At 39.8% G+C, this 18597-nt stretch overlaps 1 protein-coding gene across 2 annotated transcripts in view; it reads left to right on the top strand.

The window, feature by feature from the left end:
- MYO1D (myosin ID) overlaps positions 1–18597 on the top strand; it is a 287794-nt gene that overhangs the window by 188833 nt on the left and 80364 nt on the right. For both annotated transcript variants that reach the window (XM_033091580.1, XM_033091581.1), the window contains exon 21: positions 10564–10718. In XM_033091580.1, the coding sequence (XP_032947471.1) occupies positions 10564–10718 (155 nt within the window). The remainder of the gene's footprint in view (positions 1–10563; positions 10719–18597) is intronic.

The following is an 18597-nucleotide window of genomic DNA, read 5'->3' as shown; positions in this document are numbered from 1 at the left end:
CTTTCTAGCGAGGACTTTGACAAATGTAATCTAAATATGAAAAAGCCAAATTTGAGGGCCGCACATCAGGTACTTGCAACAAAGGGGAAAACGATTCAAGCATTTGAATTAGTACAGGAAGCTATGGCAGTCCCAGCTTTCTGTATGACACTCTCCAAAGGCATTTGTGTTTAATTCTGTAAAGTACTAAGTTCATTTGTGATAAGAACATTATGTGGGTTGTAAATTGTCTTCTTGATGGTGCCTTTTATCCCTGTCAGGATGTAGAATATTTGGAAGAAATTGAAGTTCAATATAGAGATGCTACTTATTCGGTGCAGTTAGATGGATCAGTATTGGAAACTTATGAAAGAGTTTTTACTGCATTAACTTTCACCAACCTGTTAAAATCAGAATTGAAAGCCCTTGTCCCTCATTATATAAACTTAGCCCTTTAGTCAGTTGATTACAATGATCTTCCTTGACCTGAATAACAGTGATCGATACAACCTAGGCTCATAACGAGGTGCTTGTGTATAAAGTCGACTATCCCGGCTTTAAGACAATTTTTTTGTGACTGCTCGTGGCCCATGTTTTGTATAATGTGTTTTCTTTCACCATCAGAATGTTGTGCGGTTTACACGTACTGGTATGGTTTGGGAACCTGTGGTCCAGGTACAGTCATATGAACTCCAGCAGCCCTGAAGATGCGTCTGTTTTAAAGGCATTGACAAATTAATGTTCACCATAAAAACTCTGAATCCTTAAGAAAGTAAAAGAATAATTTCATGATGTTTAACGAAGCTGAGAAACATTTCTAAGTATCGTGTTTTCTTAAATGTTTTTTCCCCACATGGTAAAATTTTTAAATTTTTGTTGCAAGTGATATTTGTTTCTAAAAGAAGAAGCTCTCAGCTAGCCCAAGCTATGCATTCCTTCCATGATGCATTTACAAAATTAAGATTTCTCTGTTTTCTGGCCACTATTGCTGCATAACAATCTAACCCAAACTTACAACCACAACCGTTTGATTACGGTCGTGGGTTCTTCAGGTCAGGAATTCAGAAAGGGCTTGTCTGTGCTCTACAACATCTGAGGCCTCGGCTGGGATATTAGAAAGTTGGGACTGACTTGGGCTGGGAGCTGGAATCATTTGAAGGCTCATTCACTCAGATGACTGGTACCTGGGCTTCAGGAGTGGGACTGCTGACTGGAGAGCTTTTCAAGGCCTTTCAGAGATGCGTGGCCTTCTCACAACACTGTGGCCTTAGGGCAGTGAGACTTCTTATGTAAGGCTCTGAGCATGAGTGTCCCAGTGACCAGGGCAATAGCCACATCTCTTTTTATACCTAACCTCGGAAGTCACACAGGTTCACCTCTGTTGCATTTTAGTAGGTAAAAGCAAGTCTGCAGTCAGCCCAGATTCAAGGGGAGGAGACATAGGCCCTTCCCCCCATCTCTCAATGGAAGGTGTGTCAAAGGGTTAGAGAAAATGTTTTAAATCTTCCGCAGTCTGCCCCTTGGCCAAATATTATTTACATTACTCTGACATTCAAAACACATTCATCCCTTCCCATGATGCCCCAAAGTCTCTATGGCATCAGGTTCGGGGTTGAGATCCCGGATCTCATCACCTAAGTCAACCCAGGTGAAGTGCCCGACTAGTTCCTTCACTTTGAAGACCTGTGAACGTCAGGTCTTTAAAAGGACACTTTAAGTGCCTTTTGCATGCCCCACACACCCAGCATACAGTGGTGGTAACGGGATGGGATACCCCAGTAGATGCTCTCCATTCCAGGAGACAGGGGATGGGAGCCACATAAGTCACTGGTCACCTGTTTTGCAGCTAAGTAGCCTGAGTCTGCTTCCTGCCCCCAAAGGCTGGGAGTCCAAAAGCCTCATCACCTTTTCTGATGTCTCTGTCCCTTTCTGTCTCACCTGATACAGTTCCTTTGAAACCTTGGTGGACTTATTGTACAACGATTTATATACAGTTTACTCCATTAGACAAAACACACACCCACAATCTCCGCAAGATAAACTGCCCTGAACCTGGGGTTCCTTGTGACGCACTGTGGGACGAGGCCCTTAAGACTCTTGGGAGCCCTGCCGTTTAATAGAGAAAATTTGTAAGGCGTGCCCTCCAGATCGGAGAGCTGTTAGTCTGCCTGGAAGTTCCTTTGACGCACTGCCTTAGATCTCGCCGAGGTTTTGATAAAGGACTTTACAATCCCACTCTGAATTTGATCATAACCTTAGAATGATTTCTTCACTTGAGAATCATTTGCCATCTGGAGGAGCTGCAAATACGAAACAGTTTCATTTTCAAACCCAGCAGGTACCGCCTTCTTTATATTTCCTCTAAATTTTGCGTGAAAGCTGAACAGTTCTTTATTAAGATCATCTCTCTCCTCACGTTTTTTCATAGACAGCAAGGAGAAGCCAGGTGGCACCTCATCCGTATTCTGTCTAGAAATGCTTATCTAGATCCTTGAATGTGTGAACATTTTCTATTCTCTACCTTCCCACGGGCAACTGTGTTGTCAAGTTTTCTTGCCACTCCGTAACAAGGGACCCTTTCCTCAAGCTTGAGATGATATTCTCCTTGTTTTCCTTCAGGCCCTCGCTGACTGCCTCATGGCCCACCAGTATCCCGCTAGCCCTCTCCTCAGGGCTCTTCCCGCTTCCACCCACTTCCCAAAGCCAATGCCAACTGTTTTAGGATTGTGTTACCATAGCACCTCACTCCTTCCAAATCTTTATTCCAGTTCCATTGCTGTGTAACAAGCCACCCCAAACTTACTGGAGTGAAACCACCACCATTTTATTATGTTCATGGATTCCATGGGTCGGGAATTTGGAAAGGGCACAGTGGGGCCAGGTTGCCTTTGTGTCATAATATCTAGGGCTTCAGCTGGGAAGACTCAAAGGCTGTGTTACTCAACAGCTGAGGGTTGAAATCATTGGAACCCTCATCACTCACCTGTCTGGCACTAGGGCTGGGTGGTGGGGGACCTGAATCAGGACTGCTGACTGGAGCACAATACCTGACCTCTCTGAGAGGCTTGGGTTCCTCGGAGCACGGTGACCTCGGGACAGCCAGCCCTCTTACACAGCGGCTCAGGCAGAAGCACTTTGTTGCTTTCAAGTGACAGTTGTTTGTAAAGGGATAAGCTCTCGGTTATCCTAAACTGTGTGTTATTTCCCTGACTCACCTGCACAGTTGAGATTTCTGATTTATAGCTAGTTCGGCCAAGGAGGGAGAGAAAGAGAAAGAAGGGAGGGAAAGAGAGAAGAAAAGGGAGATGGGGAGAGACAAAGCGACATATAAAATGACCAAGCGTCCTGCAAAAAGTCAGAGCATCTGTCTTCCAAGTTTCTGAATGGAAAACAGAATGAACAGAATTGAGCAACCAAATCCATTTGTTAATGGAAATCACAAGAGCATCCACATTGTAACTCCACAGTCAAACCAAAGAACCAAAGTAGAGAATAGTAAATCCAAAAGGCCACGTGTGTGTATCAAAATGCAAGCAGATAACCTGAAGAAATTAAGTAACCAACACAATCCATGAAAGCTCTTTGTGTGGTAAGCACATCCCCCCTTTGATCAGAGGGGAAGCCCCCGTGTTAATGAAGTCCCTTCAAGGCGTATGTGGAGAGCACGCACGACCCACAGAAGAGAAGAGATCCTCCCACCAGGAAGTCTGCAGAGGAGATGCTTATGGAAGTGAGTCTGGAAAAAAGAGGTCCCAGGTGAAACTAGACATGAAGCACTATAAAAAAGGCATACGTTCTCCCTAGTTAGTCCTTGATGGTTTTAAAGGAGTTGACCATCATTTAAATCATTAACTCTTTTTTAAAGTAACAAGAGCTCAAGGGCTCATGGCCTATTACATTATTCGAGTCTTTTGTCATAAAATGTTAGAGCCTTTTCTTGGGAGGCACACATTCTCCAGAAACCTACAGCTTCTTGAAATTATTGTTTGGGATTCTAGAGTTTACAGCTCGCATTTTGAGGCCCCACAATTTTCACTGACAAACAATGTGTATGCACACAGAAAGGCAGAGACGTAAAGATGCAGACAGGGTACTGAAGAGGAATCTGAAGCAAAAATGATAACAAGCAAAATGACATGTAGTTACAATGCACTTTGGGGGAGTATTCACCTCGTCCCCTAACCTTTTGTGATATTATACCTCAAGATGCAGTTTTGCAACTATAGACGTATACTTGGCACTGGTTCTTGTCCTACAAAGTGAGACTGAATCTAATCCAACAATGGGTTTATAATCTCAACATAAGTATCTTTTAATTATTGAAATCTGGAAGTTGGAAACCAAGAATTGTGTCCATGGAGAGAAATCAAATGAAGTTAAATTCTATCATGAGGAATCTTACTATAAGAAGAATATATAGGCAACCAAAAATAGTTTAAATTCCAAACCACCTATTTCACGCTATTTTGAATAAACCTATTATTAAAAAGAATTTAAACAATTCCTTTATTGTCACCATTTTAGCATCTGGCTCGTCGGTCACCTTCAAAGAGTAACTATTTTCTTTGCAAAATTCTCATGATCCTAAAGGCACAACCCATGAAAACAGAGAAAGCATAAGGAGAAAATTCAGTATTTTATGAATTTGTTCTTACACTAGATGCCTGAGTTTCTAGGTTTAAGAAACGAGCTAATCTTTTTCGCTCAAGGGCTAAATAAGCCAGTTTTACTTATAAATATAGAACTAAGACATTAAAAAGAAGAATCAAGGAAACTTTCTTGCATGATGGAAATTGATTTAGATGTTAAAAATCATCCACCTATACACTTAAAAATTTGTGAATTTTATTGTATGTAAATTACACTTCAATTTTTAAACTCCTATTTGACAAGTCAAGTTGTATGGAGTATTTTGGTGGGAATAGGGTTGTATCTTTTAATTTCCAATTAATTCCTTTTTACCTGCTACTTGTAAAAATAGTAAGAGGTAGAAAATATCTATTACCATACTTCATCTCTATTGTTTAAAAATTGTATTGAAAGATCCAGGCCAAAATCTCTGTGCTCAGTCATGATACTTGTTTTTGGTCCTGTAATTCTTTTATAGAGTGGAGGAAGTTTCTTCTCTCCTTTATCCACGGTGCTTTGCTGCCAAAGGTTATTGAGTGGTTAGGAAAAAATTAAAAACCAATATTATAGTGATGATATAATAATAAATATATTTGAGTATTTACCAGCTTACTATGAAAAGAAATACTCTTTTATGTACCATATAGAATTGTAAAATAAACACAATACAAATACAAAACTTTGCAGTTGCCAAGAAAAAGTGAAAGCCATCAAGCCTGACTGCATGGAGAGAATTCTAGCTGGACAAGCACACAGATGATATACAAAGGTTACCTATTGATAAGCTGAATGGTAGCGATGCATATATTTGTGTTTTTGATTTATCATATTTATCTTTCAGAATGACTTCATTTTCTAATATTGGTCTGTTTCGCTCTTATTTCATAAATGAGAATACAAGATTGAGGTGTTCTTTTCTAGTTCTCTCTGCTTTCTTGCACTTATTCCATTGCAAAGGAGGACACCTGCTCTGATTCCTCAGACTAACCTCCTCCTTCGGAAACTGCTAGATCTTTTACTTGTCTAGCTGTGTTCACTCTTTGGTCCTTCTTACTGAGGAGGCCCTGGGAGATGTGAGATGGCTTATAATCAGAGACTGTATCTTTCCTATTGAAATCTTCAAGACCCAAGAAGCCTTAGACTTATCATAGCATGGATCCCACAGACTATGAGAAATAAAAAGGTAACTAATAGGGGGAAGCCTGGATAAGGAGTTTCACTTCTGTTCAGAAAAACTTATTTGTGTGTTGTCGCTGCCCAGAGATAATGGAGATGGTGAACACTTCACGAACTGATGTGTTTCCACACAATACCTTGCCTTTGCATGGTACTGCTGTAGAGCTTTCCAGATAACTTCTCTTAGTGTCAAAAGCCTTTGAAGGCAGAGGGGTTTTGCTTATTTATCTTTTTATACCCTGAGTTGCTACTATTTGCTCCTTACCACAATTTTATAAGGTAGACAAGGCATCTTGTATGATCTTTATTTTGCCAAAATAAAGGGGGCAGATGCCCCCAAGAAATTAAATGACTCACTCAGGATCACGTGGCTGAATTGGGATTAATACACGGGAATCCTCTCGTATTCCACTGCTTTTCCCCACTTACTGTTCTATCTCCCCGAGTCAATGGAGGCATTCTGGATGCTGTCTGTCCTGCCTTGGTGACGGCAGGGGTTTAACTTTTCATTATTGTGTAGCAGAAGGTTTGGGTGCTGTTTTTCCTCTTTCCTTCTGGGACTCGGGGTGCCCATAGGCCTGAGCATACACAGGAAGAATTCCTAGGCACAGCAGCAGCATAAAGCCACCCAGACAGAGTGGAATAGGGAAAGGCAGGAAGAGAGGCCCACACCCTGAGGTGGGAGTGTGGCTGAGAAAAGTCACAGGCTCCTCTCCTCAGGCCCAGACCGCATCTAGCAAGGGATCCTCTATCCGGATGATTTTCGTATTCAGATCTGTTTCTGCTGAATCTGTTTCTGAACCCCTGCAGCTACTGCTTCTGGAATATGCTGGCAGAGTTATGCTGTTAGAATTCTCATTTTATTAGGCTTTAATCAAGCTCTCCTGTGAAGTGCTACATAAATTCAATTTTGTGTTTTGTATATAAAATAATCAAATGAGAGTGAAGCATCACAGACACAAAATGTTTTTTAAACTGAAAAAAATGATACTTTTAATGTAATCATCTAAAAATCGGCGGAATGGGCTACATCTAACTGGCAGAAAGATTGATAGAGTCTCTTTACCAGTGGCCTTAGAAAGCCCATGATCTCCATGGGTTTGTGAACTGATTTCCAATTCCTTGAATATCTTCTCTTCTCCCCATTAAGCACTGGCCTGGCATTCTTTAAAACCAACCTCAGAACTCACCTCCTCTGAAAATATACTCACTTCATGTTTAGGAACACGTATTTATGCAGCTTCTGTTCATTTGTACACGATATTTGGAAAAGCTTGCTGTGGTAAAGAACGTGGATCTAGATCGGTCTAGGTCCAGTTCCCAGGTCTTCGAATCAGCTAACCTCACTGAGCCTCAATTTCCTTACCTGAAAATGTGGGCATGGAACCGAGTGGCCTTCCAAATGGGTGAACTGTTAACGGTCTTTGATGTCTGCCTCTTCCACTGGATTACAAATGCCCCTCGCACAGGGATTATTCCTTCAGCATCTGTGGTACTTCCAGCCCCATCCCAGGCTGCCTGGCACTCTGCATTGTCCCCGGCTGGATACCCTGTCAGTGCTGATTACCAGACTAAACTGACAGCACCTGTGGTGGCCAGGAGGTGGCACTTTGGTATTTTCTGCAATAGAGGAACAAACCACCGAATTGAGAAATCCGGCTTCTGCTTTACTGACCAAAATAGAATTCCTACGGGTCAAAACAGTCAAGGAGCTATATCTTTCATCTTTACATATACTAAATAAGAATGGCTTTTGGTAGCGGTGATGGTGTACAGATCTATGGGTCTTAACACATGCATGGACGTGTGTAACCACCCCCACAGTCAGGATACAGAGTCGTCCATCACCCCCAAAACTCCCTTGTGTCTGACTCCCCCACATCCCCAAACTCTGACAACCACTGATCTGTTGTCTTCTAGCCAATATCACATAAAAGGAGTCATGCAGTGTGTGACCTTGTGAGACTCACTGCGTCACTCAGCTTAATGCCTTTGAAATGGGTCCATGTTGTTGCAGATCGATAATTTGTATCATTAGTTCATTCCTTTTTATTGCTGCATAACATTCCATTGTATAGATATATCACAGTTTATCCATTCACCTATTTCAGTTATTCACAATTTGGGGCAATTATGAATGGAGCTGCTGTAAACATTCGTGTATAAGTTTCTGTGTGAACATAAGGTTTTATTTCTTTAGGATAAATGCCTAGGAATGGGATTGCTGGGTCACATGATAATTCTATGTTTAACTTTTTGAATAACTGCCAAACTGTTTTCCTGGTGATCATACCCTTTTACATTCCCACCTTAATGTATGAGAGTTCCAGTTGTTCTGCATCCTCACTAGCATTTTGTATTATTCCTTCTTTGTTGTTTTGTTTTTGGCCATTCTGATAGGTTATGGTGGTATCCCATTGTAGTTCTAATTTGCATTTCCCTAATGGCTAGGGATGTTGAGCATCTTTTCATGCGCTTATTTACCACCCACATGTCTTCTTTGAACTGACTTTAAATATTTTGCCATTTTTAAATTGAATTGTTTGCTTTCTTGTTTAGTTCTAGCAGTACTTCATATTCTGGACACTAGTCCTTTATTAGATATATCTTTGAAAATATTTTCTCCCAGTCTGTTGGCTAGTCTTTTCATTTGCCTACCAGTGTCTTTTTCAGAGAAAAGTTTTCAGTTTGATGAAGTTCAGTTTAACGTTTTTTTTTCTTTTATGGATTATGCTTTTGGTATTATTTCTAAGAAATCTTTGCCCAATCCAAGCCCACAGAAATTTGTCTCCTATGTTTTCTTCTAAAAGTTTTACATATGGATGTCTAAATGTTCCTAGTTATCCAAATGTCCAAAATAACCTTTCTCCATTGAATTGCCTTATGCACCTTTGTGAAAAATCACTTGGCCATGTCTGTGTGGGTCTATTTCTGACTCACCATTCTGTTCCACTAATTTATGTTTTTATCCCTTTAACAATCCCTTCAACAAGTGCATTGTCTTGATTACTGTAGCTTTATAATAAGGGAGAAAATCAGCTGCTGTGAGTCCTCCAACTTTATTATTTTTCCAATTGTTTTGGCTATTCTAGTTCCTTTGCATTTCCATACACATTTTAAATCAACTTGTTGACATGTACAAAAAATCCTGCTGGGATTTTGGTTGGGATTGCATTAAATCTATAGATCAATTTGGGAGAAATTGACATCTTCACATTTTTGAGTTTTCCAATCCATGAACAAATTATTTCTCTCCATTAACTTAGATATTTCTTTTATAATTTTCATCAGCATCTTATTTTCATTTCTTTCTTCAACATGCTGTAGTTTTCAGTGTATAGGTCCTATACCCATTTTGTTAGGTTTATATCTAAGTATTTTTGGTTTTGGAGTTGTTGTGGATGGTTTTGTTTTTAAATTTCATTGCTAGCAATGAACTAGCAATTGTTCATTGCTAGTATATAGAAATATTTTTTTACGTTGGCCTTATATCTGATGAGCTTGTTAAACCACCTTATTAGTTCTGGGAGCTATTTTGTAGATCTCTTGGGATTTTCTATGTAGGCAATCATGTAATCTGAATATAGAGACATTTGTTTCTTCCCTTTCAATCTGTGTGCCTTTTAAATGTCTTTAAACCTGCCTTATTGCACTGGGTAGGGCTTCTAGTGTGATGTAGTGTCAGTGGAAATCCCTGATCTTTGAGGAAAATACTCAGTCTTTCACCACTAAGTATGACGTTAGCTATGGTGTTTTTGTAGATGTCATTTATCAGGTTGAGTCCTCTTCTAATCCTGGTTTGCTGGGAAATTTTTATCATGAATGGATGTTGAATTTTGTGAAGTGCTTTTTCTGCATCAATTGATGGGATCATGTGACTTTTTTATTCTGTTGCTATGATGGATTACATTAATTGATTTTTAAATAATGAACTAGCTTTGCATTTCTTAGATAAACATCACTTGATCATGGTGTATTGTTGTTTTTATATATTGTTGGATTCAATCTGCTAATATTTTGTTGGACGTTCTTACATCTATGTTCCTGAAGGATATTGGGTATTGGTTTGTAGTTTTCTTATTACTGCCTTTGTTTATTTTTGGTACCAGGATAATGCAGGCCTCATACTTGTATATGAGTTACAAAGTGTTCCCTTCCCTTCTCTTCTGCTTTTAAGAAGAGAAATGGACAATTGGTGCTGTTTATTCTTTAAACGTTTGGTAGTATTCACCAGTGAAATCATCTGAGCCTGGAGTTTTCTTTTTTGAAAAGTTTTTAACTACAAATTTAATTTTTTAAACAGATATAGCAATATTCAGGTTATCTGTTCCTTTTTGGGTGAGTTTAGGTAGTTTGTGTCTTTCAAGAAATTTTTTGGTTTTGTCTGAGGTGTTGAATTCATGTACATAGACTTGCTGAAAATATTCTCCTATTATCCATTTAATGTTTATGTGTTCTGTAGTAATATCCCCTCTTCCGCTCCTCATATTGGTAGTTAGATCTCCTCTCTTATTTTTTCTGACTAGAGATTTAGCTGTTTTATGGATCTTTTGAAAAAATCAGCTCTTTCATTGATTTTTCTCTACTGTTTTTCTGTTTTCAATTTCATTAATTTTTACCCTTTATTTCCTTCCATCTGCTTGTTCCATGAAACTTCGTAAAAATAAAAGTCATCATGGTTACTGAGAAAACAATTTGTTGTTCAATGACAAAATGTATTTTTAAATGTATTCTTCTGAGAACCAACCTAACAGTTTTCCATAATGTGTCTCTGTGCAGTTGACTGGTCTGAGCGTCTCCAATGGCAAGGACCAACTTGTAGTGTTCCATACAAAAGACAACAAGGACCTCATTGTCTGCCTCTTCAGCAAACAGCCAACTCATGAGAGTCGGATTGGTGAACTTGTGGGAGTCCTGGTGAATCATTTCAAGAGGTAAAGGTTGATTTTTGTAGCTAAGACACGTGTCAAACCTATGAAATCTTTAATCAGAATTCTCACTGAACTTGTGTCAATTTTAGTGTATTTAGTTCTTTTCCTTCATAAGGACAACCTAAATCATCTGTTTCACAGAAGGCAAAATTAGCATCCAGGCTTAGTTTCAAGATTAGGGATGACCCTCCACTTTTCTAGCCGCCAGCTGAACCAACAAGACATTTCCCTAATGGTGATTTCTTCACGGCCAATCCAAATGTAATTTAATCCAAAAGATAGAAAAACTAAGTTTTGTCACTGCTTCTCATTTACCCCAAATATAATCAGTGAATGTGTGTACTATGAATATAAACCAATCAGAGGGCAGATTTAGGATGACATGGACGTCCATGAAAACTAAAGGAATTCCTGAGAAAGGCAGTAACCTCTACAAAAACGTGGCGTTGTGATGGAATGTGTCATATTCTGAGACCTTTGTGGTATTAACCTAGATGATACCTGTGTGTGTTGTGAACAGTGATGTGAGAAATATAAACAGGGAGCAGATTCTGAGGGTGATGGGGACCAGTGAATTGACCATTTTAAGCAGGGGAGTGATTTTGTCTGGTTATTTATTGGAGTTGTTTTAGAGATGGGGTTTCTCTTCCCATCGGAGGTCATGGAGTATTTGGGGTAGGGTGTTTCTATGACTCCAAAGTCAGATATTCTTCCCCTTGTGACATACTGTCTCTGCGTCCCCACCAACCTGACGCCGGGAGAAGAGCACCCCTCAAAACAGGTGCAAAGCAGGGACTGAGAAATGAGCTCAGTGTCCAGTTCCCTGTCTTCCTAAAAGACATTTCCTAAGTTGCCAGAAGTAATCGAGTATTCCTTATTAGTCGTGGGTTTTTTTTCAATTCGGACATGGCTTTTTTCTCTCTAAACAAAGGCATATTTATAATTGGATGTCCACATGTCTGATTATACTGTGCTCATTTTTACTGATAAATGTATAGAGCGAATTTTAGAAGCAGGCTGCACAGACCATTTATTTTATGTTGTTAAACCTTGTTTTATAGATCAAAATAGATCTTTAAATGTCTTATATAGTTAAATGCTTTTAAATGCTATAAATAAAATGATATTTAATGTTCACCTGTTGGGAAAAAAATAATCTAACTAAGGAATTACGCAAAAATAATAACAAACATATGGGCCTTTGAAAGATTCCCTTTCATCTGCCAAATAATTATAAAGCTGAGAGAAATATAGAAGAGTTTATAATGGAAAGGGAAGACATGGAGAAGGCCTCTCTACCATCAAGTCTGTAACTCCAATAAGCAGGTTTATTTTCCTCCTAATATTTAGTTATGGCAAAGTATGGACAATTAAAGGGATTTTAATTTGAGTGTCTGTACTAAGGAATAGTTTTGCCTGGGAAACTGAAGGGTTTTTTTTCTCTATCAGAGTCTTGTTTAACAGGTACCAACCCCTTTAAATGCCTCTACAAGAGGTGGAAAATGTGAATCTGGTCCTTGAATCTATCGGTTGCTTTCTTTCCCCACACTCGTATGCATTCTGAGATATGTTTCTAGTTGCATTCCCTCCTATCTTGAATATGTGTAAGAATGTTAAATGTCTTTAAAATTTATAAATGGAGGAAAGAGAAGAAGGCTGTCAGTTTGCTAGATTTCTTTTATAGTTTCTTCTTGAAGTTCCTGTCCTATGGATTAAGAGGTCAAGTATAAATAAGAGATAAAATCCTCCTTCCTGCCCTCAGAAAATTCAGGCGTGCGTGGAATTTTAAGGTAGAGTTATAGTCATCAACTTGTTATTGACTTCTTGAGGAAAGGTTAATTTGATTTTTTTTTCTAGCTGTTTTCCTTTATTGTCAAGTATCATATCATTGGTGTGATTTCGAGAAACAGATTGTGTTTTATAAGCAAAATGATGTGGCACATAACCATTTATCCCTGGGTTAATTATGGCGATCCAGAGATGATAGGGATTTAAGTCCAGACCAATTCTTATCTTACAGATAATTTCCTTAAAATACATTCAGGTTCAGAGAAGTTCTCTACTTAGAAGTTGGTAGGAAAATGCTCAAAGTAACAAAATATACTATTGATAGACTAAAATTGAACCGGAATCATTGTCTTAAAAAAATTTATAAAGAAAAAGGATTAGGACATAAAGTTTATGACCAAATTCCAGCCAAGTTTCAGAGAGAAGAGGGAGAAATAAAAATTTTGAAAAAGAGTATATCTCATTTTATTAGGCCAGCACAACACTATATCCAAAACAAGTAAGGATGGCACAAGAAAAGTATAGTCCAATCCCACTTTAGTGCAGAGATTGTTTTTTAATCCTAAATTAAATGCCCAAAAATTGGATCTAGACTGTCTTAAAAGAATAATTCATCATGACCAATGAGGCTATACCCAAAGAATTCAAGGATGGCTGTCCGTTAGGAAGGTCTATTAACCTATTCATATTTGATAGTTCTTAATGGAAGAAAAAAGTACTTTTGAAAAAATTTAATACTTATTCCCAATAAATAAATATACAAACAAAATGAATAAATCTTCAGTAAGGGAGGAGTAGCAACGAATAAGAGGCAAACCTGCAGCTGCTGATCAAAATCAGTTGAGCAGAAATGGTTACAGAAATGGTTCCTTAGGCCGATGGCCTAAGTCCTTCTAAGTCCTGCTGACCTCAGTGTGTGGAGGGGGAAGAGGAAGGCTGTACTCAGCTGAGGGAAGAAATGGCCTCAGGCAGAGGATGCTGCCGTGTGGAGAGCAGATGAGGTAAGGTCACAGCCTGAATTGAAGCTGTAGGACAACCTTATACGATAACCTCACCTCTTCAGGGACTGAACTGAATTCAGCAAACGGCTGCTCCTACTCAGAGCAAATAAAAAACCAGAAAGAAAACAGCAAGAGAACTGAGCATCGGTAATATGAAAATAAGGAACAAAGAAAATAAGGAAGGGCAGATTAAAAACATGTAAATAAACTTTACATTGAAAAAAAGAATGGCTCAGGCACAGACCAGTCAGAACAGATGCCGTGCAGAAATACCTGGTATAGCCACATCAGCGAGTCCTGAATGTATTCCACAGATCAAAAATTACACCAAAGGAGGAAGGGAGGGGGGACCCAAAGTCCAATGGGTTTAGAATATGCTAATGACATGAAACAGGTTTCTTTACTGCAGTACTTCTCAGAGCTTTTAATATGCCTTTGTTCCTTTTTAAATACAGCCAATAAAAAAACTGGAAAAATGTGTGGTGTGTGTGTGTGTGTGTGTGTTTGTAAGTATGCATACACACACACACACACACACACACACACACACATATGTGATTTTGTATATTATATACTATTTCTGAAAGATACGCAGGAAGATAACAGTGTTTATCTCCGGACAGGGAGAGTGGAGATGGGGTACTAGGAGAAAGAGGTAGGAGGGGGAGACTTATTTATTTTACCTTATAAACCTTTTGCAACAAATATGTGTTACTTATCTAAATTTTTGTTTTTCATTTTAATAATAAACAAACGGCAACTAGTGTTTCCACGTATTATTGATGGTTCAGAACTCATGGTTATTTTCCTTTCCTGTTCAGAAAAGTCGAAAAGAACAATAGAGCTTTCTAAGTGAATGATCTATCTCATGGCATTTGAATACCTTGAAATGAACCCAAATAAAATCTTTCGGAATAGCATGGTTCTGTATGGTCCCACAGTGTACGTGACATGAACCTAAAGTGAGGTTCCCTTTCCTGTGATGGTTTTGCCAGTGGTTTACCAGGCCAGGTTGCTTTGCAGAGGTTATGAAAATGGCTGACTTGACTTTTGGGTTGTATCTCATTCTCAGTAGCGACTACCTGCTGGTGGTGAGCTTTTCCACCCACTAGTAAACAGATGGTCTCACGTTGGCTGCTGTAACTACAAAGTCACCAGAAACGCTGCGATATTAAGCTATCAAAGGACCCATCTGCCCTAAGCAGCTGTCCAGGCATTTGCCTGTCTGGATGCTGGAAACCTCAGTATAACCTCCATCTTGGGCATAGAAACTTCTTATTTTTTCCTGTTCTCTTTCTGTGGATGAAAGCCAGGAGTCAGTGCCATCTGCTTCTTGTTTTTCATATGCAGTCTCTTTAATATCTGCTTAATTAAAGGAGCACCGTTCCTGAATTTAACTCAACACTTGACCTGTTTTCTCGGCTGTATTTTGTTTATGTTCTTTTTAACTCGCACTTAAAACAACAGCTAGACGTAGACCGATAAGCAGGTCATTGGTTGAAACCGGGGAACACAGGGGTCAGGGAAGATGGAGCCTCCTGACCGAGATGAAGGAAGCAGAGGACTGAGGCCGCCTCCCAAAGGCCTCTGCTCCTGGCCCTCCCTGCCCAGCACGGCCACTGCTCTCCGCCTGCCTGCCACTGCCATATGGGTCTCCTGCTCCTCTGTCCCTGACCCTGAATACATGTTTTGATGGCCCTTGATCTGTACTCCCAAACTGCTTTCTTTGAATGGCTGGCTACTAATCATAGTAGTTTACATTCCAACTAAAAACATAAAAGACAAATAAAGATAGTTGAAAATAATGCAGGTAGCCAACTATAGAAAGTGTGGTTAATTAAATTATGGGTCCATCTCCTTAATGGAGTCTTTGGGCCGTTTATAATTATAATTATGGAAGGCATCTGAGTTTTGGTGACAGCAGTTCACCCTCCTCTGCTTTCCAATAGAGGGATACATGAAAACACAGAAAGAGATGCCAACTTTCCATAGTGCTGGAAACTAGAAATGTTACTCAACCAGCGGCCCACGAGAGGGACGTCCTTCACCTGTGCTTACATGTCACCTCACCAGGCCTTCCCTGATCACCCACCCCAGCACTCCCTGCCCCCCTCCCCTACTTGGTTTTTTCCCCCATGGCTCACATCTCCATCTCACATTGGATCTTTACTGGTTTATTTATTTATCATATATATTCCAACTAGAATATAAGCCCCATGTTAGCAGGGACTGTTCCCTGCAGTTTCCCTGTTCAGATCAGCGCCTGGCACTCAGCAGCCTCCCGGCAGATCATCGTTGAATACTGAGGTGGGCCGATGGGGTCCACTGGCCAAAGGATACTTCTGGCCCTTCCCCGTTGGTTATGTGCATCTAACCCACCAGAAGATGGCAACTTAGTCCTCCTTCTGTCTGAAAGCAAGGAAGAACTCTTACAATTTCCTTCCCTTTATGAATACCTCTTTTCTTGTACTGATTCCAAGATTACAGCTCTAAGCAATGTAATACATCTAGGGACAGAAGTGAATAAGTATTTTAAAATATTAAATCAGTCATCCAAAGAGCTATGGGCTGGAAGAGCAATGAGTACGTTGTATGCTGGGGGTGGCAGCTTTTCATTTGCCTTTTTTTTAACAACTGAAGGACTAGAAATAATTTCAGACTCCCCTTGTCAGTAAGCTGACAAGAAAGCGAGATCTAGGGACTTCTGCTCAGATCAGCAGCTTCATAACAAGTAAAAGACTTCAAAGCCACAACTAGAGGCTGTGCACGTGAGCCAGCTCTCCAGCTTAAAAGCTGATAAATGGATTCTAACTTCAAACAGGTGAACTGTAAGAAGGGACCCGGAAGAATCTATATGTCCCTTTTGTGGGAGAACAGGACTGAATAGATGTCTCCTTAGTTATGAGGCCTATGAAGAAACACAGCAGCAGTGAGAAAGATGCAGACTATAGACTTAAAAAGAAAAGCCTATTTCTAAAAGGATTATAACAGAAAATTCACATTAGAGAAACTATCCTGAATAAAATTCAAGAACGCACAGATTCTACATAAACAGAGCAGAGATCACGTGACAGACTGAGATGAAGAAGGGGCTGGCTAAGGAACAAAAATGTTCAGTTATTTGAATGACGTCAGAAGAGACATTAAAGAATATCAGTCAGCATTAAAATGTGGAAATGGCACAGTTGGTATTGCAGACAACAGAACTGCTATGAAAAAAAAGTTTCAGAATGTCTCTTGGCAGGCAGAGGAAGGGGACAATGACAAAGAAGTTGACAGACATAGGGGACAGAGAACAAAAAGTGTACATTCAAATAACAGATGTACTTGAAAAAGAAACAAACTGAGCAAAAGTAAGACTAGTTCGTTGATTCTAAGAAGTACAGTTTTTCAAATTCTAACATCTGAAATTGGGATGTGACTTAAAATTGATGGATTCTTACAGTGATAACAGGCAACATCTTTCTTAGCAATACACAACATAAGGATACATCTCACAGAAAAGGGATCTTGTATTCAATAAAATACAGTGGTTTAAAACATCCTAGAAGAAAATCTTATGCTGAAAGCATTTTGAAGATCTAAAGTACCTACTTTTCGTTTTTACTGTAATGACTTTTTAATTTCAAATATTGACAAAATATATGTGTTAAGTATTTAAGCATACAGAATAGAGACAGGAGGGGTAAGATTCCCTTACAAAGGGACAAAAATTAGGATTGCCTCCATCTCTGTTCTACAGTAGCAAATGCCAGAATCCAGTGGAGCAACATCTTTCATCTTTTTGGGGGAAAGGGTTAGGGCCCAAGAATTATATGCCCAAGTAAACTCTTATTTGTGTTTAACAGACAGACAAGCGTCGGAAAGTCCTGCTATTGGAACAGCTGTGGTCAGGGAGTCAAATCTGTCACACTCTCCACCTTTCGTCTCTACCTCTCTTTGCTTGCCACCTTCACTCTCCTACGGTGGCTTCTCCCACGCCGCTGGCAATGTATGCTAAGAACTCCCAGGATCTCCTTTTCTAGCTTTGCCACCAGTGAGGAGTTAAAGGCCATGTTTTCTGGGTTACTGTCCAAAAATCCCCAGGAGGTGTTCCCACTGATCCAGTAATTGTCGCCGTGTGGCTTAGATGCCTACGCCGATGGCAGTCACTCTGGCCAGAGAAGCGAGTCTTCTCAGTCTATGGAAGTCTCCGATAAGACCAGGGGAAGAGCATTTTTTGGAAGAGGGCAAGGCAGAGCTGGGTGGGAATATCTGGAGATGAAGGGTGTGTGAGGCCAGCATTTCCCAAAAGAAGCAGAAAGTGATGCTTTGCAGAAAAAGACAAATGGTAGAGCGTCGTTACTAATTATGAAAACATAGAAACCGTATGAAAGTCCATCAACATATATAGGTTAAATATATTACAGTATTTCCGTTCAATGAAATAGCATATAGCCATGGAAAAAAAAACAGTGACAGTCTTTCTGGATAAGGGTTCCCTAACGTGTGGGCTGCATCAGTACTGGAATTACCGGAGGTGCTTGTTCCTGTCACTGGGCCCCTTCCCAGGTCTTGTAAATCTCCAGGAATCTGTACCCGTACTACCCAAGTGATCCCCACCACTTTCATGAGCTGACACAGAAAATGACCAGATGAGCATGGGTGTTCTCACAACAAAACAGCCATTTTGCTGAAGCCATTGTAACAAAAGTAGCATTTAAAAAAAACCAAACCCTTAAAGCTTCATGTTTATACAATTGTTATTACCAAATACAGTACAAAATAAGCATTCCCTCCTGCCCCAGGGAAGAGAGATGGGGTAAGATACTGGCTGAGGTTCAAAGAAAAGGGGTCAAGGAGAGGTGGAAATGAGATGAGAATTGACAAACCGCACTAGACCGGTATTCTGTTTACCACCTCTCCTTGTCCCAGAAAGAACCATCACCCCTTCTAAGCAATGGCTTTCAATGACGCTAAGAAGTTTGCGTTAGGACCTGCCTTCACATTTCCAGATAGGAAACCCCGCCTGCAAATAGCCGGCATCCACAGAATAAAAAATATATATATATGGTGCCAAAACAATGTATGCACATTTTAAAAAAGGAAAAAAC

This window comes from Rhinolophus ferrumequinum, chromosome 21 (assembly GCF_004115265.2).
Source record: "Rhinolophus ferrumequinum isolate MPI-CBG mRhiFer1 chromosome 21, mRhiFer1_v1.p, whole genome shotgun sequence".
NCBI classification, from domain to species: Eukaryota; Metazoa; Chordata; class Mammalia; order Chiroptera; family Rhinolophidae; genus Rhinolophus; species Rhinolophus ferrumequinum.
The sequence above is the reverse complement of the archived record's forward strand: the minus strand, read 5'-3'. Positions and strand labels throughout refer to the sequence as shown.